This window comes from Monodon monoceros, unplaced genomic scaffold (assembly GCF_005190385.1).
Source record: "Monodon monoceros isolate NGI ecotype Baffin Bay Population unplaced genomic scaffold, NGI_Narwhal_1 Super_Scaffold_16, whole genome shotgun sequence".
Lineage (NCBI taxonomy): Eukaryota > Metazoa > Chordata > Mammalia > Artiodactyla > Monodontidae > Monodon > Monodon monoceros.
Window position 1 is genome coordinate 47,698,256 of NW_021703772.1, and position 26,230 is coordinate 47,724,485.

At 35.0% G+C, this 26,230-nt stretch overlaps 1 protein-coding gene across 1 annotated transcript in view; it reads right to left on the minus strand.

The window, feature by feature from the left end:
- Nucleotides 1–26,230, minus strand: part of FSIP2 (fibrous sheath interacting protein 2) — a 121,063-nt gene that overhangs the window by 20,108 nt on the left and 74,725 nt on the right. Inside the window, exons 13-16 of the mRNA XM_029224602.1 lie at nucleotides 25,171–25,207; nucleotides 16,151–22,599; nucleotides 13,632–16,102; nucleotides 2,340–11,812 (exon numbers count right to left, since the gene is read on the minus strand). Coding sequence (XP_029080435.1) covers nucleotides 2,340–11,812; nucleotides 13,632–16,102; nucleotides 16,151–22,599; nucleotides 25,171–25,207 — 18,430 coding nt within the window. The remainder of the gene's footprint in view (nucleotides 1–2,339; nucleotides 11,813–13,631; nucleotides 16,103–16,150; nucleotides 22,600–25,170; nucleotides 25,208–26,230) is intronic.

Below are 26,230 nucleotides of genomic sequence, written 5' to 3' on the forward strand. Positions count from 1 at the left end.
AAATATTTGTTGGTATCTATCATTTCTTTTACCTTCAGAGGTTATTTTATTAATCTACCATAATTTACTTCAGAGTTTAAAGGAAGGACTAAAATAGGTTCTTTTTCTTCTTCTTTTGGTTAAACTTTATATTTTGTTGCATCATATTTACTTCTTTGTTTTTTGGTTACTTTGAAAGTTTGTGACAGAAGTAGACATGATAATATATTTTTCTAAAATTGTAGATGGGTTATCATAAATTGAAATGTACATATTTTCAACAAGAAAGCAAGGTATTATCTGATCTTGACTTTTAAAAATGATGAATAACCAAGGTTGTGAAGGTCTTTGACTCTTTAATCCCTATCATTCCACCCCTGATCCTTTGGATATATTTTCCAAAAGAATCTTGAAAATATAAATCTTCATTTTTTTCTCACCTCCCTAGTCAAATCTCACTTTCCATTTTCAATGTCTTAAGACAGATAAAAGACAGTTACAATTAAATAATAGAACTTCCGCATTTCAGTAGCCTTTGATGATGCCACAGAACCTCCAAATTGTTTTGAGTTAATAATTCTAGACCTCAACATCCCTGTGTAACACTTTAAGCCAGTTTTTCAGATATTGGTGTCCTAAAAGAATATCTTCTGTGGAAACAAAATATAGAAACAGCTTCCTTAAGAATTTAAAACCAATCAGTTTTGATTTTCTGTGTTAGTGGAGGGGACCAGTGGTTTACAAAATCCAAAATCTTTCTATATGGCTTTGGAATTTGTGACTATATATGGTTTTCATATGTATATGCCTAGTGTGTTGGGAATTTATGGTATCTCAAAACAGAAAACAAAGCCCTTGGCTGAGGCCAACAAGTGTCTAGATTCGCTGATCTAATCTACTGTTCTTTGGTTTCTTCTCTTGTCCCTATGCAGGAGATTGATACTCAGATTGGTACAAATCGTGTGTCGTATCAGAGTTGTCTAGGTCTGCTTCTTTGTGTTTTATTTTGAGGATGGATTTTCTTCCCCTTAAGAGGACAGCAGAAATTATTTTGGTTTAAATATTCCCATCCTGCTTTCCTGTGGTCTATAAATGACTTAATGAAAGAGAACTGGTAAATACGAGTAAGATTTGTGACAGAAAATTCTAGATAATTAAAAACTGTTTTTGACTGTTATTCTATAGTCTGTTCAACAAATTTTACTCCTAAGGGGTTACTTATGTATGAATGAAGACTACCAAATAATATGCTAATGCAAACAATGAGAATCCATGTGGCAGGATAAATTTTAGAGTTTGAAAGGACTGTCATCTGGTTCAAAAAATTTAGGGAAAAGAAGATTAAATTAGTATGTTAGCCCATAATAATCTCAGTATTTGAGTATGAAAACACAAAGTGCCAATTAACATATTTAACAGCCCTGAGACCTAGTTCAATGGGTTGCAGGATAGTGCTGGAGAAAATTTACTTCAAGTTTATGCTCCAGCAAGAATGGTTCTATAAAACTTTGCTCATTGTCCAGGCCACAGACTGTACCCCTAAGCACACTCAGTCCTCTTATGAGTGAATACCATGAGTAGAAGAGGCTCTGATAAAAATCAAAATGTGTAGTAGATCAGTGTAACTATTGGCTAGACCACCCTTTGTCCTCAGTGGTATAGTTTCCTTGTAACAAGGACATCATTTTGTCATTTTAAAGTCTCAATTAGTTTAATATATTTGGGGCCTAAGTATGGAGCTGCAGGGCAGAGCTAGGGACTAAAGCATGAGGAAACAGGTTCATAAATATGGCAGCATTAAAGCAGCTAAATCTAGAACAAGGATAGAAGAAGAAAGAAACTTGCCACTTCTTGAGAGTATAGAAGAACTTGAGGAAGGCTAATATAATTAAAGTGAAATAATAAGAAACAAGTATAACCTAAGAGTTTATAGAGCAGTAGTAATCAGAGTAGTCTGATATGTGTTGATGAATGTTGTTAAAAGTAAAAAGAGTAGTATTACTCCAGTAGAGCCTTAGGTTTGAGAAATCTATTTTAGATAGTTTTTATCATTATAATTTCAGGCAGCCTGATATTACTGTTAAGGGTATGTCCCTATATTCCCATTATTTTTTTAAAGCCAGTTTAAACTCATTGTCTTAGGAAAACTAGCCTGAGACCTTTAGAGTGAGCCACAGAGCTGATATGGCAAGTCCCAGTAAGTCATATAACTATATGAATGAACTTGTGCAACCAATTTTCCTATTGGGCTAGGCAATAACAACAACAACAAAAAATACATTCCCATATACCTATTTGAGGAAGGGAATCACAGAACAACCATGGCTCACTTTTTTTTTTTCTATTGCTTTTTCACTTACCTCAAAGGGTTTTACATCGAGTCGTCCCATCTTATTCAATGAGGTACGTCTTTCTCTTTTTAACTGTCCTACAGTAGATGTGTCTGAGGAATAACTTCTACTTATTGATGCTCTTCTCAGTTCTGCTATGTTATGTCCAGTGTTTTTAAAACATTCCACCTTAAGTTTCTCAAGAGGTTGAGTTTTTACAGAAATTACTGCTAAATGTTCTGAGATAATGTTTGGATCTATTTTGAGTGGTTTATTCCCAACATGTAGAACTATTTTAATTGTAGAGTCCTCTACAATTGAATCTTTATTTGACTCTTCTTTATCTAAGTCAGGGATCACTTTAGCATGCTCTTGTGCCTTTCGAACAATTCTGTTAATGTCTAGATCTCCTAAGAGACCAGCATTTGAATTCTTTGGACTAACGGTATCTAAGGGAAAATTTGAAACTTCATTAATAATTAAACTGGCCACTTTTTTAGGGAAAACTCCATTTGTACTTTTTATATCATAATAAAGATCTTTATGGGTTCTAAGTTGTTGTAGTACATTATTATAAATAGAATCAATAACCTGAGAAATCATTTCTATACTTTCTGGATTTAAAAAGTGTTCTTCAGAATCAGCAGCAACAAGATTAATATTACTCTTAGAAATTTCAGCCGTCACAGATTTTGTCAGTTGAGATGCAATTTTATTTAACTCAGGCTTTGATAAGTTTTTTGCATGTTTGCTTGAGGCACTTGGCAACCTTACTATTTTAGCCAAGAACAAAGCCAATGCTTCCTCTAAAAACGTGGCATCTAACACAGAACCTTTTTTGGATGAAGACTTTTCCTGGGACTTAAATTCATTAACCATTTTGGCCACTTTTTCCATAATTTTGATAGCTTCCAGAGCTAATTCTGAACTTGATAATTCTTCCTCTACTTGAGGTTGAAATTTAGAATTGGAAATTTCTTTCACCAATAAAAAACCTATTATATCAGAGAGGACATTACTTTTACCCATTAAATCTTTAAATATAGAAATGTGTGAGCCAGAGTGCTTTAAAATACTGGTATAAACAGAATTAACTACTTTTTCAACAGTTTCATTGTCAGCTAAAGGTACAGTAGGCAATTCCTTCGCTGGTGATACAACTTTAATCTTACTTTTGGAGATAAATTCTTGTATTGAATTTAATATTTTTGAGATAATTTTTTGAATTTCAGTTTCTAGGGATTTGGGTCTTTCATTATCTACTTTTGGAAACATAGATAAAAGCTTCGATAAAAATTTCACAGCAATTTCTTCTATTATGTTATAAGGCAGTATACGAGCATGTGAAGGTTGAGGCTGGGGAACATCAGCAGTTTGGATAACATCTTTAAGAATATTTTCAACAACATTGTCAACTTCTGCACACTGATATGGAGTTAGCTCTCCAGAAAAGTAGTTCTGCAACTGATTACCAGTCACTTCTTGTAGAATTAAGTCAACCATGGTTTCTGAAAGAATTCTACATCCACTGGCTGCGCAATTTTGTATAATCTCTTGTGATCCAAACTGTGACAAGAGATTATTGTAGAGCGATTGAGCCACTAATTGAATAATTTCATCATCATTGGGATGTAAGGATTCCACATACTGTATAATCATATCTTCATTTTTGGAGATCTCTGTTGTAACTGTACTTAATAACTTCATTTTCAGGAAATCTAGTTCTGTGAACCAGTTGCCCTCAGATGTTTCTGCTTCAGTGTTGGATACTGTTGAGAAAATTTTAGATGAAAGAGTGTAAATCACATTCTCTAAGAATTCATGAGGCAGCATGATGGTATATGGCGATGATGTTTGACATTCTTTGCTGGCTGTTCGAGCCACCTTTTGGACCTTTTTAACAACATCCTTAGTTTCCAGAGGCAAACATGATGAAGGTGGAAACTCATCACACAATATCAAATTTAGCTTATATTGAAAAATTTCACTTATCACTGCACTAGTTAGTCGTCTTGCTAAATTTCCCCCATTACTCTTTATATTCTTACAAATGGAGTCTTGAGATTTATATTCCTTCAAAATATTGCACACAGAGGAGTGAACAACTTTGTTGACCAATGTTTTATCAATTGAAATTTTATCTAGGAAAAGTATCTTATTTGAAGAGGGTTTTTCAGTCATTTTATGCATATTATCCACAGTTATTTCCTTGACATTGGATGGTACTTTATCTATATTTGATTCTTTATGCCTGGGAGGTTCTTTAGGAACTGATGCCACTTTATCTACAGGTAGAAAAGACTGATTTTCCTTATCTGGCCTAAATACCTTAATTTGAGCATCTGAAAACTCCTTCAACAGTGAATCAATAAGTCTCATAGCTGTGTCATAGAGTTCAGCTTGATTTTCATCATCACTTACATTTTGACATCTATCATATGTTTGTGTTTCTGGTGAGGAAGAAAAGACCAATTTGTTAACCATTTCGGTGATAAAATCTTCTAAAAATTGAGCAGGAAAAATTCCAGGTTCACTTTTTGGTGGGTACTGAGGACTGTCTGATTTACTAGGCTCCTTTTTAATATCCTTAACTTTTACTTTCTCTTTTTCTCTTTTTTCCCCTCTCTTTTTCTCTTTCTCCCTCTCTTTTTCTATTTCTCTTGCTTTCTCTTTTTCTTCTTTTTTCTCTTTGACAGGGAGATTTTTGTTAATTGACAGGTATAAATCCTTTGTTGAAATGGACTGTGCAAAATCCTTGCCAACCTCTTGAACTAGAGGCAATGATATATAACTTGGCAGACTTTGTCGTTTTGAATAATCTGCTAATTCTTGAGAATGATATATTCCTAAGATATTATCATAAATATTTTCAATGACATTTTGAACACATTCATAATCTGAGCACTGTCCTTCCTTTATATCTATTTGAGCTGGAGAGTCTTTCCTTTCCTCATCGTTTGGCTTTTGGGCAACTGTTTTCTCTATTGTGGTCTTTGTATTTCTTGCTTTGGTTGTCAAAGAAGATAACTGAAAGGGCTTGTCTTCTTTTTTTAATGAATTTTCTCTTGTTTTGTCAATCTTCTTCTCAATGTCTATTGCAAAATCTGGTCCAAGTATTTCCTTTTCACATTCTGTACCATCAGTAGCTACTAGAAATTGTGTGTGTACCTCCTTACCTTGCCCCTCCTTATTTGAAGGTGATATGCTTTTCTTCTCAATTTCATTATTTTTAAGTGTTCCCTTCAAATAGAGCTCCTGTTTATCTTTACTTTTCACACTAGTAGTTGGAGAAGTAACTTCTGATACATTATATTTTTGAATTGGAATTCCCATTTTATTTTCATTCTCTTTCTTTTTATTTGCCACATCTGCAGCTGACTCTGATAACAGGTTAACCATGTTGCTTTTCATAATTCTAGTTACAGAGGTAACTGTTGGATCTTGGATGTCACCTTTTTTCATTGATGTCTCCTTAGTTTTGAAACTTTTCTTTTTACTCATTGCACCTCTATCTATTTCCAAAGTATCCAACACATTTTTCTGGTCTGAGGTTAGAGATGTGTGTTTATATGATTGTTCTGGTAAAGTAAGTTGGTTCCCTTTTAAGCATCTGTTTATCTGTGTAGAGGTTTTTTGTGGAAGGTGTTTAACCCTTTGGGTGATGTTATCTGGATTTAGAAATGAATAGAAGGTGGAAGACCAGTCTCCTGAAAAAAGTGGTTGAATCTTGAAAGCAGAGATGGCCTTCTGGGCTGAAGCAGCAATCATTTCTGTAACAATGTTGTTTTTATCATCCTTCTGAATAGCATTAGATCCATACTTTCCTATAAACTGATCATACACAAAATTGGATATCTTATCAACTGTCTCTTTATCAATTGGTGGAAAAGAAAAAATTTCTTCAGCATTTGGTAGAACTTTAATTTCACTTTTCCTAAATTCTCCTATCAGAGAGTTTGCAAATTTTATAGCCAAGCTCACAATGTCTGGCTCTGGTGTTTCTTTTTTCTTAGAATCTTCAGTAATACTTGGAAGAGAATAAAACTTGTGAACAAGGTCAACAATTACATCTTCCAAAAATGTAGCTGAATATAGAGAAGGCTGTCTCTTTTCTTTACCAGGTTTAGTATGTACAGAGACATGGTCATAATTAGATAAGTTATTGGAAGATGATTCTTCACCACGTAAAAATGGCCTCAGATGATGATCCATGATTTCCTTCATGATGAAACCAGCTATTTTACTGAGGAATGAGCCTCCTTTTTTGTCTGCATCTTTCTGGACTTCAGCTTGAAATTCAGATTTTTTCAAAATATTATTACATATAGAGTCAACCAAATTCTCAGTCACTTCTAATTGCATACTCTCTGCGTTCTCCTCTGCCGTAGCAAGACGGATCTCATGTTCAGAAATTTCTTTGATAATTTCATCAGTTAATTTTGATGCTGCATCCACAAACTCATAATCTGGTGAAACCTCTTCCTCTTGTAGTTCACTTTCAGTGTCAGTTGAAGGGAAGATATGCACTAGAAGCTTGTAAATCATGTCTTCTAAAAGAGAATGTGACAGCACAGTAATACATAATGGCAAGGCATGGCTATCTCTCATGATGACATTGAGCACATTTCTGATGATTTTATCAGCTTGAGGGGAAGAGTAGGAAGAAGATACTAATTCTCCTGAAACTAATGACTGCACCTGATAATCATAAATTTCTTCCAAAAGCAAATTATATATTTTTCTTCCAAAACAAGCTGTGTCACTTTGTATAGCCCTATATATTTGAATCAGAGATTTATATTCATCTAATATTTTTTCATAAATTAGGTTGACTGTTTTTTTAACCATTTCTTTATATCCTTCTGAAAAACACATATCATCATCAAAGTTATCTGAAACTAAAATCTCCGATGTGGTGAACTCCAGAACAATTGATTTTACTAATGTTGTAACAATGCCAGTAATTTTGTCTTTAACTGTATCTGGATTTTCAGCAGCCAAGACATTATGTGAGAATGCATAAAGAAGTTTACATAAAAGTTCAGAAATTACTTCCTCCAAAAAGACAGCTGAATTCACAATTAAAGACAACTCTTTTTGTTTAGGATCTACTACTTTCTGTTTGTAAGTTTGATCAACTGCGGCTGAAAGGAGAGTTTTATCTCCAGATAAAAATAACTGAAGATGATGGTTAAAGATTTCTTTTATTATAAAACTTGCTATTTTTGAAACAGGTATATTACTTATATCTTTTTTATCTTTTGTAAGAGACTGGTATATATTTGAATAGGAAAGATCAGCATAAATGGAATCAACCATGGATTGGATATCTTTTTCTGAAATCATACTATGTTTTTCATTCCCATGTTTAATAATACATATTGAATGTTTTGAAATTATTGACATGATTTCATTTATCAGTTTTATTACTGTATTACTTAAGTCTGATTGAGAAGTATTTGGGTGTTCTGTACTGGAGGCCAATGGACTCATCTGAGATATAAGCTGAGACACAATTTTTTCCAAATGAGTATGTGATAACATAGTAGTATATATTGTTGAAGCCTGTCTTTGGAATCTTGATTTAGTAATGTCACATTGAACTTTCTTTATCAAAATATCAGTACTAAGTTTGGATTGTGATCCAAATGGAAACTTTTCTATAAGATTTGGATGAATTTGGAAATCAAAGGTTTTGGCTAGGATGGTTTTAGTTATCCTTGCAGCCAGTGTCTTTGTGTCATTTAGAAAATCTTTATCAGGCATCATATCCATTTCATATTCTTGCACAACTTTGCTGTACACCATGTCAATAATGTTTTTGACTACATCTCTCTCCACTGGAGGCAAACATAAATTTTCCTCAGCATTCTCTAAAATGCTAACTTGGGCTTTTGAGAATTCCTCTGTTATGAACTGTATGAGTTTTTCAGCTTTATCAAACAGTTCATCTTCTGAATCTGTTACTGATTTTGTTTGTACAATGCCTAACACCCTGTGGAATATCTTGCCTAAAACCCCAGAAATCACATCTTCCAAAAAAGTTGAGGAATAAACACTGGCATAAAACCACTGCCTTTTCTCATTACCAAAATATGTATATGATGAAGAAGGTAATGACTTTCTGTTCACAAATGGCTGAAGATGTTGTTGACAGATATGTTTAATGATAAAACCTGCTATTCTGTCAATAAAAACATCATTACTGCTTGTGATATTTTGCTCAACTGATTCTTGAGACTCAGAGTTTGAAATATTTTTGAATACTGAGTCCACAAGATGCTGAACATTGTCTTCTGAATAAACAAACTTGGTTTCTTCATCTCTTGAAAATCGAATTTCATGTTGGGAAATTTTCATCCTAATATCACTGATTATATTTGAAGCAATTTCATTGAAATTAACTTTTGATCTATCTTTTGGAGTTTCTCTGTTTGCAACAATGCTAGATGCAGAAGGGAAAATTCTAGATAATAGTATTCTGATCATGTCTTCTAAAAATGTATATGGCAGCAAGGTGTTATACGGAGATAAACTCTGACTTGGCTTGGTAGACCTACTGATGTTACTAAGAACATCTTGAATGATATTCTCAGTTGTTGAAATAAAATATGAAGATGACAAATCCCCAGAAAACAGTGGATGAAGAAGGTAATCTGAAATAGCTGCTACAACTAAGTTGGTAATTTTTTCCACAAAAATATCTCTGTCTTCAGACTCTTTATCAACCTCAGGGTCTAATCCATGCTGTTTTAAAACATTTCTATAAACTGAGGTGACGAGTTCATCCACAATATCTGTATCTACAGAGGGGTAAGACTGTTCTTTGTCATTATATAGAATGTGAACTTTAGCTTTGTCAAAATGGTTATTTACTGAGTTTACTATTTTTTGGGTCATGTTTTCCAGCTCAATTTCAGTGTTATGCTTTGGACTGAAAATTTTTGATAAAAGTCTGGCAACAATTTCCCCTACAAATGTCTTAGGGTAAATACCTGAGGGTGATGGTGTCTGGGGTCTGTGTGACTCTATGACTTCACTGAGAACCTGTTTAACCGTATTCGATATTGTATCCGATGGAGTCTTTGGACGAGGTAAACCTTCTCCACACAAAAATGGTTGAAGATGATCTTCAATAATCTCTTGGATAATAAAACTGGCTATTTGGTCAACCATAATTGGGCTTCTGCTGACTATACTTTTCTGTATTGAAAGAAGAGAGTCAGATGTTTGCATAATATTTCTATAAACAGAATCCACCATCTTCTGGAGGTTTTTTCCTGTACATAGATATTGATTATCATATATAGTGAACCAAATTTTATGTTTTGAAATGGCTGATATAACCTTATTTATTATACAGGTAGATATTTCATTAAAATCTGAACTCATGAAATATTTTTTTCCCAAAGAGGACGCCTTACTGGGTGGAGGAATGAGTTGAGATAAAAGTCTTCTGATGATATCTTCTAAAAATGAGTGTGATAACATGGTGCTATAGCCCGCTGAAGACCTAGCTTGGGAAGTAAATTCTCTCAGGTTGTTTTGAAGTTTCTGTAATATAATTTCAGCATTGAGAGGGCAGTATGAATTATGTAAGAGCTTTCCCCTGAAGCAAGATGGGAGTTGGTAGTCCAAAATCTCTAACAATATGCTATTCGTTATTTGTTCTGCTATTGAAGTACTCTCACATGCCAGATTACCACCACAGGTCATTTTCAACTTATATTGCTGTAAAACATCATAATAAACTGAGTCAACAATCCTACTAAAAGTTTCTTTATGGATTGGTGGAAAACACAGCCTTTCTTCAGAATTCCGTAAAACAGTGACCCTTGCCTTATTAAACTCATTCACTACATTGTTGATAAATAATGCATTCATCTCATTGAGCTGGGCTTCAGTGATGTTTTCATTTTTGCCCCACAGTGAAATAGAGAGGTTAAAAAACAGTTCTGAAATTATGTCCTCTAAAAATGTGGCTGAATAAACACCCGTATTCATATCTCCTGGATATAGCTTATTATGGATGGCTATTGTATCCATATCCTTTGTTCCCTGTCTTTTAAGAGGTGACACATTAGCAAAACTTGCTGAATACTTCTTGCCAAATGGTGCTTGTATTTTGGAGTTAACTACACTGAGATTATTCAGGGGTCCTGTCAAAGCATTGCCATCATAACTCGTGAGTCCTAAAGAACCTTTACCTTGTCCTACTTCTGTTAACTCTGGCCTTTTTGTTTTTATGAAACTAGACTGTATTTCTCTCGTTCCGTATTTCAAATGCTTGTTTGCAAAAGGTGGACTTTGGGGCAGTTGTATACTGTGACATAATTTATCCATCAATGATTTAACCAAGCTGTGGGAAAGAACAGTAAGAATAGAGTCTGATGACAGTAAATCTTGATCCATTTCTGCCAGATTTTCCAAAACGTCTGACATATAATCCCCTTGAAATTGTTCACAGTCCATCGTTCTCTTACAACAATCAAATTCTTCATCTTGTACACTTTGAAGTATTTTTAAAAGTTGACATTCTTCTGCTGATATCTCTTCAGAAAGAGGGCTATTATCAAGAAAGACAGAGTTTGTGCATTTTTCTAAAAGTGTTCTAATAAGTTTCTCACACACAACATTGAGAAGGAAAACTGATTTGGGGGTGAGCCCTAAGTTATTTCCAAGTATGTTATTACATTGCCGATCATTTGATGATGAAAAAAATATTGCTTTTTTATCAGCATCCATAGCCTCATCTGACTGTTCATCTGGTAAAAATAAATCCAAAACAATACTGAAAACTTTGTTGACTACTTCTTTGGATTCATGAGGTTTTAGGCTACCAGCCAGACTATCTAACTTATGGGCCAGATAACTTAATTTATTTTTTTGAATGATATGATCAGTTTTGTGAGTAGATAATTTCCAGTCTCTGGAAGCTTTCTGTCTTTGCATGGTATTTTTTTTGTTGCAAATGGGCACACTGTTGCTTCTAAGCATGGAAAATGGTCTATTTCTTCCACTGTTTTCCAGGTGATGATTTAACCCTATTTCTTTGGACAGTACATGAATCACACCTATTAAGAGATCCTGAAAGAGATCATCAAAGTCAGCAGCAGCTACTCCTGGGCAGCAAATGTACTTTCTTTTTAACGAAAACATTTGCTGTGCAATGTCAGTCTCTATGATGTTACTATTTAAAAGGATTTCAGCAATGATTTCAGAAATACTTAAAGCAAGTTCTCCAACAAAAATTGACCTACTCTCAAACACTTGAGAATCAATTGAAATAATTGTGTTAAATGCTGCATGGGAAGCTTTCTCCTTTTCTCTGCTATCTGTGGTGCTATCAGAAATGCTTGAAATTAAATGGCAAATGACGGACTCAGTGAGATGTTCACAAAATTGATAAAGCGAATAATCATTGTATATGCTTCTTAGAGGCTGTTTTGATTCATATTTTTTTCTTGACGGTGTGGAAACAATAGACACCTCCTCACTGGAAACTTAAAAAAGAAAACATTACCATTTTAGCATGCATTAAGGGACATATGGAAAATTCTATATATTGGTAGTTATTTACATATGAATTTCACCTTTGGAACACCTCATTAAAGAAAAAGAAAAATCTAGTCAAGAAAGATATTGGGTTTTCTTCAGATACTTATTTTCCCACCTGTGGAATCTTAGTTTTAGCCATAAAGTTGAGAAAATAACCCTGAAGAATTCAAATCTCTAAGTCTAGTGCTGATACCTGTCTTGCTTAGATGGGTGAAGGTGCTCAAAGAAGCTGGAAATCCTGGGGCAGAGAAATGATTTCCAAGCGTGGTGTTACATCTTAACATGTCTGCAGTGATCTCTAGAGACTTCATATAATTATTTAAAAAATATTTTTAGTCAAACATATAATATTATGTATTACTTTTAGGAAGCTAAAGAGTTGTGTTGCAATAACAACTTGACTGAAATAAAAGAGTGCTCACTTCAGAAAGGTTAGGGATGGACTGTAACATCAGCAGTACTTTAACCCCTAGATTAGTTTGTTACAAAGATGATGGGCCAACCCAACCAGGCACAGGACTGTATTCTGCTATTCAACAGAGTACTGCAAATCATATACCTACTTGGTATGGCCAATTTCTTGGAGTGGCAGCCAGAGCTACATACTTTTTTTCACAAAACTACCTCAGAATTCAATAACCTATTATACCTCTGCATGTGGAATCAGGCAAGACTCAGTGGAGAGGGGAGGCTTTAAGCTGAACTTTGACAGCTAGACAGGTTTTGGCCATGTTGAGATGAAGGGAGGGAGGAAAGAGTGCTCCACGTGGAAGGAACATGAGTGAAATCGCTGGAAGGCCCTGGACGTGTCTGGGAATCGAGAAGATATATGATAGAAAGAGCCAAATACCAGTGGGAGGGAATCATGGATCTTCTCGTTTGCTTTGTTTTTCTTATTCTCTAAGTTCATTTAGGCTATGCTTAAAGAAATTCTACTTATAAGCTTGCAATTGCAGACACACAACTGTCCACCTTGAAATCATACCAGTTTTAAGTATAGGAAATGGCCTCATGGTGCAGGTAGGTAGGACTGTTAGTATGTGTTCTGCAATTTGAATGATGGGCAAGTGATGTATCTGGACTGGTAACGTAGCAACTAATTATTGGCAACTAGAATTACTGATCCAGTTCAAAGCTATAATAGATTATTAGATTGAATTTTATGAACTTTCCAATAATAAATTTTCACATATGAAAGTAGCTATCACATATGGTTCAACCTCTAGCATATACAGATAAGCCTTTTTAAGAAGGGAATGAAAATATATTTTTAAATATATGTTTAGAGTATTATACCTAAAAGGAATTTAATAACACTGGAATATAAGCAAAATAAGATGTTTAACACTACTGTTCTTATACACTGTGACTAATAATAGCAACGACTTCAACTGTACACATTAAAGTTGAATCACAACGTTCAGTTACTTGTACATTTGGTATGATTATAAAGAAATCATGCATGAGAACTTTAATAATCTTTGGAACTCGTACCTCATGTTCAACCAAAATCCCCTGCTTTAAAAAAGTCACATTTTCTCTCATCTGCAGATACGGAAAATTGAGAGACAGACCTTTTCAGATTCAAACCATATGAATGTTTAATTTTTTTTTTTTTTTTTTTTTAGTATCCTGATATATTAAGAAGTAATTAAATACCCTCCTTCTAAGGCTGTTTTCAGGAAAACAGTAAATGAAGCTTCTTGGACAGGAGATCTTTTAAATATATCTATTTTTTTCTAAATTATGCCCACTCTTACTTACCTCTAGTTTCAAAGTTCTTGAAATATGTGACCACAGATGTGGTGACATGTCTTGCTACCAAATGAATTTCATTTGGACCCAGTTCATGATCAGCAAAAGCAATGACTTCAACTTCCTTCAGAGTCTTTATCTTCAGGTAACTCTTATTTTCCCATTTTTGCATTAAAGAAAAATCTCCCCTGCTGGCTTCAGGTTTTTTGTTTTCTTCTTCAGGTATACAACTGATTCTTTTATCCCACATTCTAAGCAAACTTTTCTCCTCATTCTTTTGACCATATATTACAGACAAAGGGTTTTGCTTTGATATGAAAAATGGTTTCATTGTTTCTGTGCCTTCATTAATGTGTGGTTGACTTGGAAAGCCGTAGCTTGACAGCACAGTACTGACAATATTTTCTGCGGCTAAACAAATTTTGAGTGGAGAGACAGTTGTCTGAATTTGGTTTGGCTCAACAACTGGTTTGGAGATCTCATAATGAAACGCTCTTGGATTTTCACCTTTTCTCATTTCTGTGAATGACATGACTTGCTGTGATGCTGTTTCTGCGGATTCATTTGCTTTCTTTAACAGTTTTTGTAAGACACTCCCTTCAGGGAGGGAGCTATTTCCTTTCATAGCTTGATCAAAATAGCCCAAGTCAGATTCCTTTCGGCTAAAGTCTTGTACTTTGTTTCTAGAGCATGATGGTATGTTTTCTGAATCAGGCCTTTCCATTGGCTCTGAGCTTCTAACTGTGTCTTCTACAGAGGCTCTGGAATATAAGGGTACATTTGATGAAGACTTATACCTTTTTTCCTTATCTTCCTCTGAATAAAACCCTAAACCTGGTATGCTGCTTTGTGGAGGATGATTCCCGAATCCTGCTTCCTTTAACTTTGACATGGGCATTTTCGTATTAGTTGCTAATTCAACCTGATTAACAATGTAGGTATTTTCTACTCCTTGGAACAAACTTTCCTTTGGAAGGTTTTTGATCAGAGACTCATTGAAATGAGTACACTGGTCCATCAGTGTACCAATGATCTCACTTGTTGCAATATTTTCTTTCAATATGCTAATTGAAGATGGTTCTGCTTGGCTTATTTCTTTGTCCAGCTTGCTCTTAATTATACCAAGCATGTCGCTGACAATATTAATGGCATATGTAAGTAACTCTGAATGGAACGAATGAACCTGTAGAAGGGTATTCTGTACATTTTCCTTGGAAATAACAGTACTTGACTTGGATTCATCAGAAAACTTTTTTAGTGGTTGTAATTTTGGCAACATCTTTTTGCTTAATAGTCTCTGTTGGACAGGAAAAAGGTTTTCTACAGGCATTTTTGCTACTTCAGAAAACTCATATTTAGAGATATGTTTAAACTGTAAGTCTACAAATGACTCTAACAGGTTTAAAACCCTTTCTACAATTTCTCGAACAATTTGGTTGCTAGAGCCCAAAGGACTTTGGTCTTCGGTTTTAGTGTTATATATTGATTCATTGCTGAGGGTGTCCTTGGTTGTAAAACCACATTTACTTTTAGTAGTAATGTGTTCTTTCCTGCTTGCTGGAGTTTCTTTACCATGTGGGGTGGGCATTTGGGATAAAAAGCACAGCTGTAATTTTTCAAATAGCATTTCAACAATTTCCCTTCCAAACATATTAATTTGTGCTTTGGTGTCTTCAGCTCTCGTAGAAGCTCCCTTAAAACAACTATGAAACCTGTTTTCACAATCTTCAAGATGTGGCAAATTTAAAAGTGAAAGAGAATATTCTAATTCTTTTGCTTTTATTGAAATTTCTGTCAAACCATTTTCAGCTATCATCAAGAGCTTACATTTTTCATTTTCCATGTCATTTGATTCTGCTTGCCATTTGTCAAACATTTTTTTAAATACACCTTCTTTAGGAAAAATCTGTTCTAACTGTGAAGAAACATTTTCCAAGTAAAAACATGCTTGTGGTTTGGCAAGAGACTCTGCACCTATATTCCCCTGTGAAAGTTTGGGATCATCCAGATGACAGAATACGATAGGATTAGCCAAATTTTGGTTATTTGTAGCATATAATCCTTGCAAAACCGTACTAGCTATTTTATTTGCTGCCATGATTTGATCGGATGGTAAAGCTTTATCACCTACCATTGCTCTAATTTGCGTCACCTTTTCAAATTCTTTAACAGTTGTTTTCAGGATATTACTTATTATATCCTTGGCATATATTTTTAGTTCTGAAGTAGGCAACTTTACTTCCAGTAAGTTTTTGGCATCTCCTGTTGGTAGGATGTGTGGCAGCCCAATGGCAGTCTTGGACCAGATGTCTTTTGGAGTCTTCTCTCCAGGACCTAATTTAGTCTTGCTTTTGGCCTTAGTACGACTAGGTCCTAGGTGTGGTTTTGCTCTAAATTTAGGCAAAGGAGTAACTTTTGATCTTGCTTTTAAACTTGTTTTAAAACCTGGCTTAGGGTTGCCCTTAGGGCTTAGTTTAGAACTGTGTAGCCTTAGAGGTTGCAACTCAACAGAACAACCTTTATGGGACAGGGCCTCTTCTAGATAAAGTGAGGCAAAATTTGTGATCTTATTGAGAACCATTTGGACTAAATCCTTCCCCACTTTTAATGGTGAATATTGTAAAAAAGTTTTTTCCAATAGAGAGACATTTTGACTGCCTGCATAAGGATAAAACTGTGGTAGCATATAGCTAGTGAGATTACTTCCTATTCCTGCTTGTGTAGTTTCTCTGATGCATGATGATTTCTTTGGTAAAATATTTTTGTCAGTTGCTTGTACTTTATTACTTTCATATAACGACGTCACAACTACAGAGTACATTTCTCCCAAAACGCTTTCAATTATGTCACTTGCTACACTGTTAATATGGGATTGAAAGAAGTTTTTTTGTGTTATGTCTAATGTTTTAATTTTAGAGCTAGACATAAAGTGGGGGATTTCATTAAATGAAGGCAAATGGCCTATGATTTCCATTATTCTTTGATACACTTTACTTAAAACTTCTTCCACTGCACTGAATAATGCAGTTCTTTCTTTTTGTTTTGATTCTTCATTTTTTGTAAATATTTCTTCTAGAACAATTCTCTGGCTTTCCCTTTCCAATGCCATTTGGTTTTGTTCTAATGGATACTTTGAAAACAGAGACAGTTTGGTGTGTGTTTCCTGAGCTCTTTGTCCCAGTGATATTTCATTTGATGCAGTTCGTTGTGAAAATAAATTAAGATTGTCCTTTGAGTAAAAACTGATTTCCTTTACAGATCTTTTATTATATAAAAATTTTAAGATACTGTTGACAATTTCACTCACAGTGGTGATTTCTTGGAATGAAATGTTGTTTGGGTATGGATGCATCTTTTGGATTTTGAGGTCTAAGTCATTTTTAATCAGCTTCAAAATGGCACTGGCAATGATGTCAGCATATTCTTTAAGACTAGCTTGTGATAGATGAATTGTAGATCCAAGTTTTTCTCTGTAACTGGCAAAAGTGAAATCTGTGAGCTCTTCACTGAGAACAGTTTCATTTGATATTTTCAGAATATTCACATTTGATTCCACCTGGCTTGATTCATGAAAGATGCTGTCATCTCGTCTACAGTTTTCCAGTTCTGGGCTCAGAAATGACTTTTCTTTAGGCTGGAAAGCAAGAGTAATTAACAAATCCATTCTTTCTGTGGCAAATGATTCTAACCGATTGAAAATAGTTTTAGTAATGAAGTCAGCACTTTCCTCACATGGGTCAGGAACAGATTTCTTGGGGTCTTCTTTCTCTACTATAGTTATATGAGTATCATTAGCATAAGCTGATTTCAGATTTTTTGAAGATGGAAAATGCCCTGTTTTTCTTTCACTTTTTGACTCCATAAGAAGAGGCTGTTGACACTCTGCTTTTGGAAACATATCACAAAAGGTCAGGGGCAATCTTGTAGAAGTAGGATCCTTTGAATTTATGCTAAGTATGACAGAACTGAGATTATGAAGAACGATATCTACTATATCAGTGGATATCAATATGACATCTGAGTTAGGAACTGAAAAATTTGGAAGAATCTTATTTGCACCCTCAATGAACATTTCAGAATTTGCTCTGGAATGTTTGCCAGCTATGCTACATTTCAAAGTGGGTGTGGCAAATGAGAGATTATTCTGATACAGTATTTTTTCATAAATATCACATAAGATACTTTCAATGGTATCTTGTATTTGAAACTGAAGTACTTTTTGATACTCAGTCTTAATAAACAGCTTTTCAATAATACCTTCTTGCTGATCTGAATTAATCTCTTTGTCAGGATTGTTTTTGTCACATTTTCCTTTAGATGATACAATATCTAACACTGTGTTAACAATTTGACTTGCAATACTCTCAGAAACCACAATGTTATGAGTTAAGAAAGAATTTTCCCTTTCTTTATCAAATTCATGTTTGATTCCTTGTAAAATTTTTCTGGCCACTTCTGTTGCATATGTATTTAATTTATTCAAAGAGACTTGACATAATGAGTTGGTCTTTTCTGACATAATATGATCCACTGAGCAACAGGAAAATTGATCATCAGAATACAAATCTTTGGCTGATAATGCTTTGCTTAATGTACTCTTATCCTGCTGAATAGGTAAAGCCATTGGAACTGTGAAGTTGATCTGGGGACAGAAGAGAGATTGTACTTTGGAAGTAGCAAAAATTTCTAAACTTATTAATACTGCCTGTATAATATCTTCAACTATGTTTACTTTAGCCTGTTTGTCAACATTGAATCTGGACTGAAGAGTATACGGATTCTTGTTCGGCACAGTGATGGAGGGCTTTCCTCCTCCACTGGTGTGTTCATGAAAAGAAACATTTGTTGAGAAGGTGATGGTCTTATACCTGTTTTCACTTGCATTTCTCCCTGTCATAGCAGCTGAATAAAGTTTATCAAACACAGTCCTAACAACATCATCTGCCACTATGGTTACATCTGCTTCAGACACCATCATTTTATCTATAAATTGAACAGATGTTTGAGCAACTGTCTCTTCAATATTGTGAGGGATGCCACTTAAATAGGAGTGGGAGAGAGAAAGCACATTTAATTGACTGACCAAAGCACTTTGAAAAATTTCATTCAGAATATTTCTTATAATGGGAACAACTGGAGATTTCTGTGGTTCTTTGAGTTTCACTTCAGTTTTGTTTAAGGTTCTTTCTAGAACACATTGTTGAAGAGAATCTGATTTAGTTTCTTCTCTAAGTGATCTTCTCTCTCCAATGAATTCTTTCTCTGTATTTGCAGCATCTTCTAGAAATGAATCTGATTCAACTCCACCAGGAAGAAAATTTCCATAGGTTGGCCTGTATCTATAAGTTTGAATGCCTCTCTCTTCAGATTCAGTTTCATTAAGCATATCTGAGGATACTGCATCTAAAATTAAACTGACTATATTCTCAAGCATTTGTTTGTCAGGTGATGGTGTTTCCATACTTGTCCTCAAATCTAATGAGTTCATCTTTAATTCTGTTTGAATAGCTTTCAAAATAGCACTTGATACCTTCTTTGCATGCGTGTATAAAGCAGATTGCAATAGTTCTTCATGTGTGTCCGTGAAAACACTGGGACTTTCACATTCCAAGTCCATCTTACTGATTTTTTTATTTCCATCATTGATAGACGCCTCCAGAGTTTCTAAATTTCCACTGGCAAACCCTTCTAGTTTAGCAAAAACCATATTAATAATATCTGAAGCCACAGCTTTCAGTTTATTAGAATGAATTTCTTTTTTGCTCCCTGTTTTGGAAGACTTAGGAGCAATAGATTTTTCCTTGCTTTTAGTCTTCTCTTTATTACCCTGCTGAACCATCCTGGAAACTATGCTGGAGATTATGTCAGTGCACTTGGCCATTTCCTCAATAATTGAAGTAAACAATAGGCTGTCAATATCAAGAGACTCTGAGACAGCTTTAAATCCTGAACTTACAGTACTATCCATGTCAACACTACATAATTTTGCAAGGATATATTCCAAAATTGTTGTGGAAATGAGCTGAATATTAGACTGCATTTCAGTGGCTGTTTGCTGATTCTCATTTGTCTTCTCTCTGCTTAGCTTACTACAGGATGGCTGACAGTGAGGGTGGGCTCCTATGAGCTTGCATAACATTTCATAGAGTGTTTCCCCAATATCATCTAACACTTGCAATCTGGAATTCTCTTTGAGATCTTTTTCTTTAATGACACTGTGGAGAGCACATGGAGTAGCTAAAAATTTGTAAAAAGTGTTTTTATCCTGTCCACTTGGCAAAATGTTCCCTTTATCAACGTTATCAGATCCGCATGACGTCATAGGCTTTGGATTATCTGAAGGGAGTGAAATATTGCTTTGATCTGAATGTCCACTTGATAATATTTCACAAATGCAAGTTAATAATGGAGATGCCATAATGTCATCACTGAGATTTGAGACAAGAGATTCTGATTTATCAGTGTCAGTAAAAAATCCTTTACCTGTAAGGGATTTGGTATGGTCTGTTTCCCTAAGATTTAGGTTTTTCTTACTGAGTTCCAGTTCATTCTGGATAGCATGCAAAACAATGTTTACCACTTTAGTTGTATAAGTACTAAGTTGAGATTGTAATGAAGATTGCTCTGCAAGTGAAGGTTTGAAGCTCATTTGCAATTTTGGACAAACAAATAACTTCAGCCTTTTAAAAACTGCATTAATGATCTTATCAGTAATGTCATCTATAGGCTTAGGTTCACTTTCTTCAGATTTTAACAGGGAAGGCTTTGCACGATCTACATCGAGTGAAGATAAATATTTCATTTTCTTTTCACTCTCGAACCATATTTTTAATGGCTTTTGATTTGGTGCTTCTTTGACCATGTGGAGAGTGTCAGGACTCTCTAGAGAAGTTTGAAGAACTGATGATGAAATGGAACTTTTGGTGGTATTGGGAATACAGCTTGCCTTATAAAGTATATTTAATACAGCATCTGTTATTTCTTGAGCCACTGCACTAATTTCTGACACAGAAAACATCTGGTCCATCCATTCTTGATGTGACAGTCCTTGAGGTTTTTCTGAGACAACAACTGAAGCTTCTTTGCCAGTTTTACTGTCTAAATGACCAAGAGGAATAGAAGATACGTCCTTGAGCATTTCTGTTAAAATACTTTTAACTATGTTTTCTGAAGCCTTTTGTATTTGATGCTTTTGATCTTGGCTGAAAAACAAAATGTCTTTATTTAAACAGGGATTTTCCTTTAAAATTTTATTCTTAAAAAATGGTAGCTCAGTCTTTAACCTCCGATCATGAAATGCAGTTTTGCTTCTTGGAGAAGCAGGCTTTGTAGGTTGTTTGCTATTTCTTTTGTATTCAAGACAAGTGTTTCCTTTTGTAAACCAATGCTCAGGAATCTGTTCTTGTGATTTTGCTTTTTCACCTTTAAAAGATGAATCAAGCACATTTTCCACAATTCTGTCTATTTCTTCATTATCATCTTCAGAATAAAGGACCATGCCAGGAACATTAATAGGTGGAAATGGTCTTCCAGACCCAGAACCATTAGATAATCTAGTGCCAGTGAGTCTGTACTTTACTTCAGTGTCAGAAGGACTTCTCAGTCTAGAATGTCTACATTTTTGATTATCTGCTTTTACTGGTTCCTGATGTAACTGAGTAAAGATTTCATCGAGCAGCTTAAGGAGTACTACAGTTTCATCAGATGCAATAAGTCTCTCATTGTTAAGTTCGGTTTGTACATGTCCTAGTATAGTGCTGATTGCTTCCTCTATATAGCCAATCAAAGAGGACTGGGAAAAAATATTTGACATTAAATTTTGTATTTCTTCTTTAACAATTAAATTAGCTGCATCAAGTTCAGGACATTTCTTTTTGTTGGCTTTTATAAAGCACATATATGTTGGGTCTGCCATATATTGCTGATAAGAAAGTTTAGCTGCATCTTCAAGATGAGGAAGTTCATATTGCTTGCAAGATGCAAGAGTCATCAGCTTTTCTAAAATGGCATGCACCATATCCTCTGCAATATCACACATGGGTTCCACAGTATGAGGCAGTGAATCTATTAAAGGTTTTCCATATGATGGAGTGAGAGATTCTCCACTGGGTGTTAAGCCTGGTTTAATGTTGACTGACAAATCTTCTTGTGAAAATATCTGGATACATTTTTTCTCAACTGCAGACTGTAGCTTCTCAAGCATATTTTCCACGATCTCTGAAGCTACTGAGCAGATATCAGCATTAGAAACCAAGTCTCCTTTTTCAGGCTCACTTTGGTCAACAAAAACTTCAGCAGTAACAGAAGAAATAGAAGGAATGGCCTGTGTTAAATCAGACATTATTTCTTGAAAAATGCTTTCCAAAATCAATTCAGTTTCCCCTTTTAAGTGACACTTGAAGTTAACAAAAACATTCTTTAAATTCATTTCATTCATAGCTTTTGTTTTTTGATCAGAAAACAATGGACTCTCTAAGCCGTCTGTTTCAGTGGTAGCATCCTTTGATTTTTTTGTGCCCGTTTCAAATGATGCTAGAAGGTGACTATCAGATTTACAACTTCTGAGCTTAGGGTATGTATATATCATGCTTGTTTTATTATATTTGAGTTCAGATGTTATAGATTGTCCTTTAATGTGATATGTTTTTCCCACAACTGTTCTTTCCACATGGGCAGATGGTGGTTTTAAAGGTGTGGTTGGTCGCCTTACTGATATGTCAACTGCAAATGCACAGGGCTCTCCCTGAAATGTTTTAGTTGTTGCAGATGTGTAGCTTCCATATGTAAACTCTTCACTGCATGTGCTACAAAAACTCGAACTATCTGAAGAGAGGATGGAGTCATCAGACACTGGGTATGCATTATTTTTCAACCTTTCTTCATACTTTTTAATGGCTGGGTATAATATACTGGTCACTGTAGCCACAACCCAGGTCATTATGTCCTGAATTATGCTATTCAGTTCCCCAGAAGTTACCTGGAAAAGAGGCAAGCAGGAATGAAAAGAAAATCATGTCAACAACTTACTCTATTCTGGGACAGAGGATAACATTTAATTTTTTATGTCAAACAATGCATAACTTGATACCACCATCGTTATAAAAAGAACACAGTGAAAGAAAACCTATTTGGAATTTCAAATTAATTTCAAGTTGGTTTATTCTGTGCTACAGTAAAATACTTTTTGTATAAGTTTCCATTTGACTCCCATTCCCTCAGAAGCTTTTTCTCCCCCCCACCATTTATTGCTAGGATAAATGAATTTCTGGTAAAAAAAAAAAAAAAAAAAAAAAAAAAGATCACTAACTAGCTATCCAGGCACATTACAGGCAAGTATTTCGGCAAGAAGAAATATGGTGTCTACAATCCAGCAAAATTACTTTAAAATGAACCAGATTATTTCTAACAAAGCATTTCTCAAACAGATGCGGTCAAAACATTTGGGTGCCTTCAGAGGCATCTGTCTAGCTAAGATGTAAGGATGGAAAAGAAGCCATCTCTCCTCCCCTTCCCTGCTGCAGGGGTGAGCCTGTGATGTGTATATATGGAAATGACTACAGCTAATTGCTAAGAATCATTTGATAGGCAACAAAAAAGTTCATGCTTTACAGAGATTGAGTGGCTTTGTATCCAACAAAAAAGTATCAATGGAAACTGTTAAGAAGGCTGAGAAAAGGTGATGCACTGAGGGAACAAATGAATTTAGATTGAAAACAAGGGCAATCTAGAACTGAGTCTCAAAGAGTCAGGAGGGCTGAGCAAGAATAGGTGTTGGAGAATCCCTCATTTTGGGCTGGAAATAACAACTCAGGGACCAGATTTGAATGACAGTTTCCTTAGTGGTCAGTGGTGCTGTCCTACATTTAAACTGGACCAACAGTAGAAACAAAATCTATCTGTTTCTATAGACCTCAAATTATGTACTGAAAAAATTTTTTTATTTATTTTTGGCTGCATTGGGTCTTCATTGCTGTGTGCGGGCTTTCTCTAGCTGCAGCAAGTGGGGGCTACTCTTCGTTGGGGTACGCAGGCTTCTCATTGTGGTGGCTTCTCTTGTTGCAGAACATGGGCTCTAGGTGCATGGGCTTCAGTAGTTGTGGCGTGTGGGCGCAGTAGTTGTGGCTCACAGGCTCTAGAACGCAGGCTTAGTAGTTTAGTTGCTCCATGGCATGGGGGATCTTCCCTGGCCAGGGCTCAAACCTGCGTCCCCTGCATTGGCAGGCAGATTCTCAACCACTGGGCCACCAGGGAAGCCCCTGAAAATATATTTTGGACTCACAAAACATCCTCTTGCCTATAATAAACTAATAGTATGTTTTAAATTGTTATTACTCTTAAAACATAAAAAGCAATAAGTACAAGTAATTGGCAGCAAAGCCTGGAAGGCTGGCTTGTAGACAGGAGGATAAACAATAGGATTCCTGTAATGGAGCTGTTCACACCCAAAATATTGCCTTAAGTTAGTTAGAATTATTCCCATTTCAGACCAACATTGAAAGATAAGTTAACACCTATGTAGCATACTCTCTCCTGACACATTAAAGACTGTTTACGGGCACCCCAAGGAAAGCTATTTTATTCTGCTCTAATCCCTGAATCTCCTAATACGTTTTTGCATTTATTATACAGACAATGGCTAGTGGTCTGAAAAACATATTTTGGGCGATAGCATATGTCATATAATACTTATATAATCACATCCAAAATCAAATATTTTAAGAACAAAGCAACTGTTCTAATCTACTATGACATATAAACTAAGACATTCAACATATATTATTTTTCTTAGTACCAGAGATAATAAACAGTAGCCCTACATTATTAGGCTAGGTATAAGAAAAAGTTTCCAACCTTGATATATGAAAGATGTTCCTAAAATTTTCTATGTAGTAAAATACGATAAATAGAACCTAGTTTGCAGTTGCTTTCCATTATAATATTAAACTGAGAAATATTCTCCTGAATCAAAGTTTTCATTTTGCTACATGTTCTATGAATTGAGTCCATGTGAAAAAGTATGTCAAAATATATGTTGTTTTCAAACCTCTCTCTCTTTCCTAACTGGTCTGACTGGATCCAGAATTAGGCCTTATAAAAATACCCTCTTATCCAAGTCTCAGCTCATAGGTGACCAGGTCCTTTCTATGTGACTGGGTGCTTCCCACCAAACTGGCTAGAGACAAACCCAGGCATCCCAACTCATCAGCGAAGTCTGTGAAGTGATTTTGTTAATGGCTTCCCATGACAGACTGGGTTTATGATTATTTGATGGCTAGGTCCCTTAATGACCCTTCCCTGACTTCTTGCTCATCCCCATGAGACATCTTCCTAAAGAGGCAAAATTATATTTTGATGAGAACTTTAGACTACTGTGAAATCTAAGAATTAACTTAAAGTAAACTTATTAAAGAAGAAAAAAAGGGCAAAGAGGGACACTAATCAATAAATGATTACTCATTGTTTGATTCATAGAGTTTTTTTTCCTATTATGACACATACAAGTGTATCGTTAATATGCTGCTTTATCAATGAGTTTTATGATACATACTTTTTCTTGCAAGCAGTTTTGTAGGAGATTCTGTTGTCTGTAAAGTCAAGAAAGGTTGATGATTTAGTTATTATTTAGGGTCAAGAATTTATGTAGCTTTTTCCAAAACTTCTAATCAGTGAATCAGTTTTTTCTCTTTATATCTAAGAGATTTTTAAAAGAAATTCAAAAGAATAAACGTTTTTATTGTCCATCCCCACCACCTATTTCTCTTCCTTCTTTCATTTTGGCCCACATGATTTATTACTCAGAGGAGTAGAATTGTGGCTGCTGCATAAAAAATATTTGAAAATTCCAATTCTGACCCATGTTAATCATTCCTGCTTTGAGGTTCTCTGGGGAAGGCCACAGACTTGGAGGGAGACAGTGAGCTAGTCCTTTCTGTTTGCTAAAAGACAGCATGAGGTAGCAAGACAATCTGATGAGAGCTTCTGGATAATCCTTACTTACCCTTTCAAATCCCATAGTCCTACCCACACTCTCATCAAACAGTAGTAAGGAATTAAGTGGTGACTAATAACTACAGGTTAAAATCATAAATTTCTAGCCATATTAAATACTAATTTAGATGTAGCCCTTTTCTATGTATGACAATATTCTATCATGTGTTCTAATTAGATTTTTTATCATGATACTAATGAAATAAACAACATAGTTTTCTGAATTGTAAAAATTAAAGAACTCAATGAAAAATATAGAATAACATACAGTTAATGAAACAAGATCTAAGACTTTAGTTCTGATTTATTTTTGTATATTTCAGATATTTATTTTCATAAATTACAACATAGGTCCTTTGCTTATCTTCTTCCTGCTTTCTTAAGAGAAAATTGATATACCTTTTTTACTTTTTCTAGGCCTGTACTTTACATTATAAAATTAGACACTGAGTTTGTGTTGTGCAGTGATGAGAGCTGGGATCCTGCTCCAATAGCAGTGAGCATCACTGACCTGTGAAGACCACACGCAGAGGAAACAAACTTGGACTGAAATCAGTGATAGCTTACTCATCAACTGTGTTCTCCCAAGATCTCAGAAGAACATGTATACAGTTAAATGA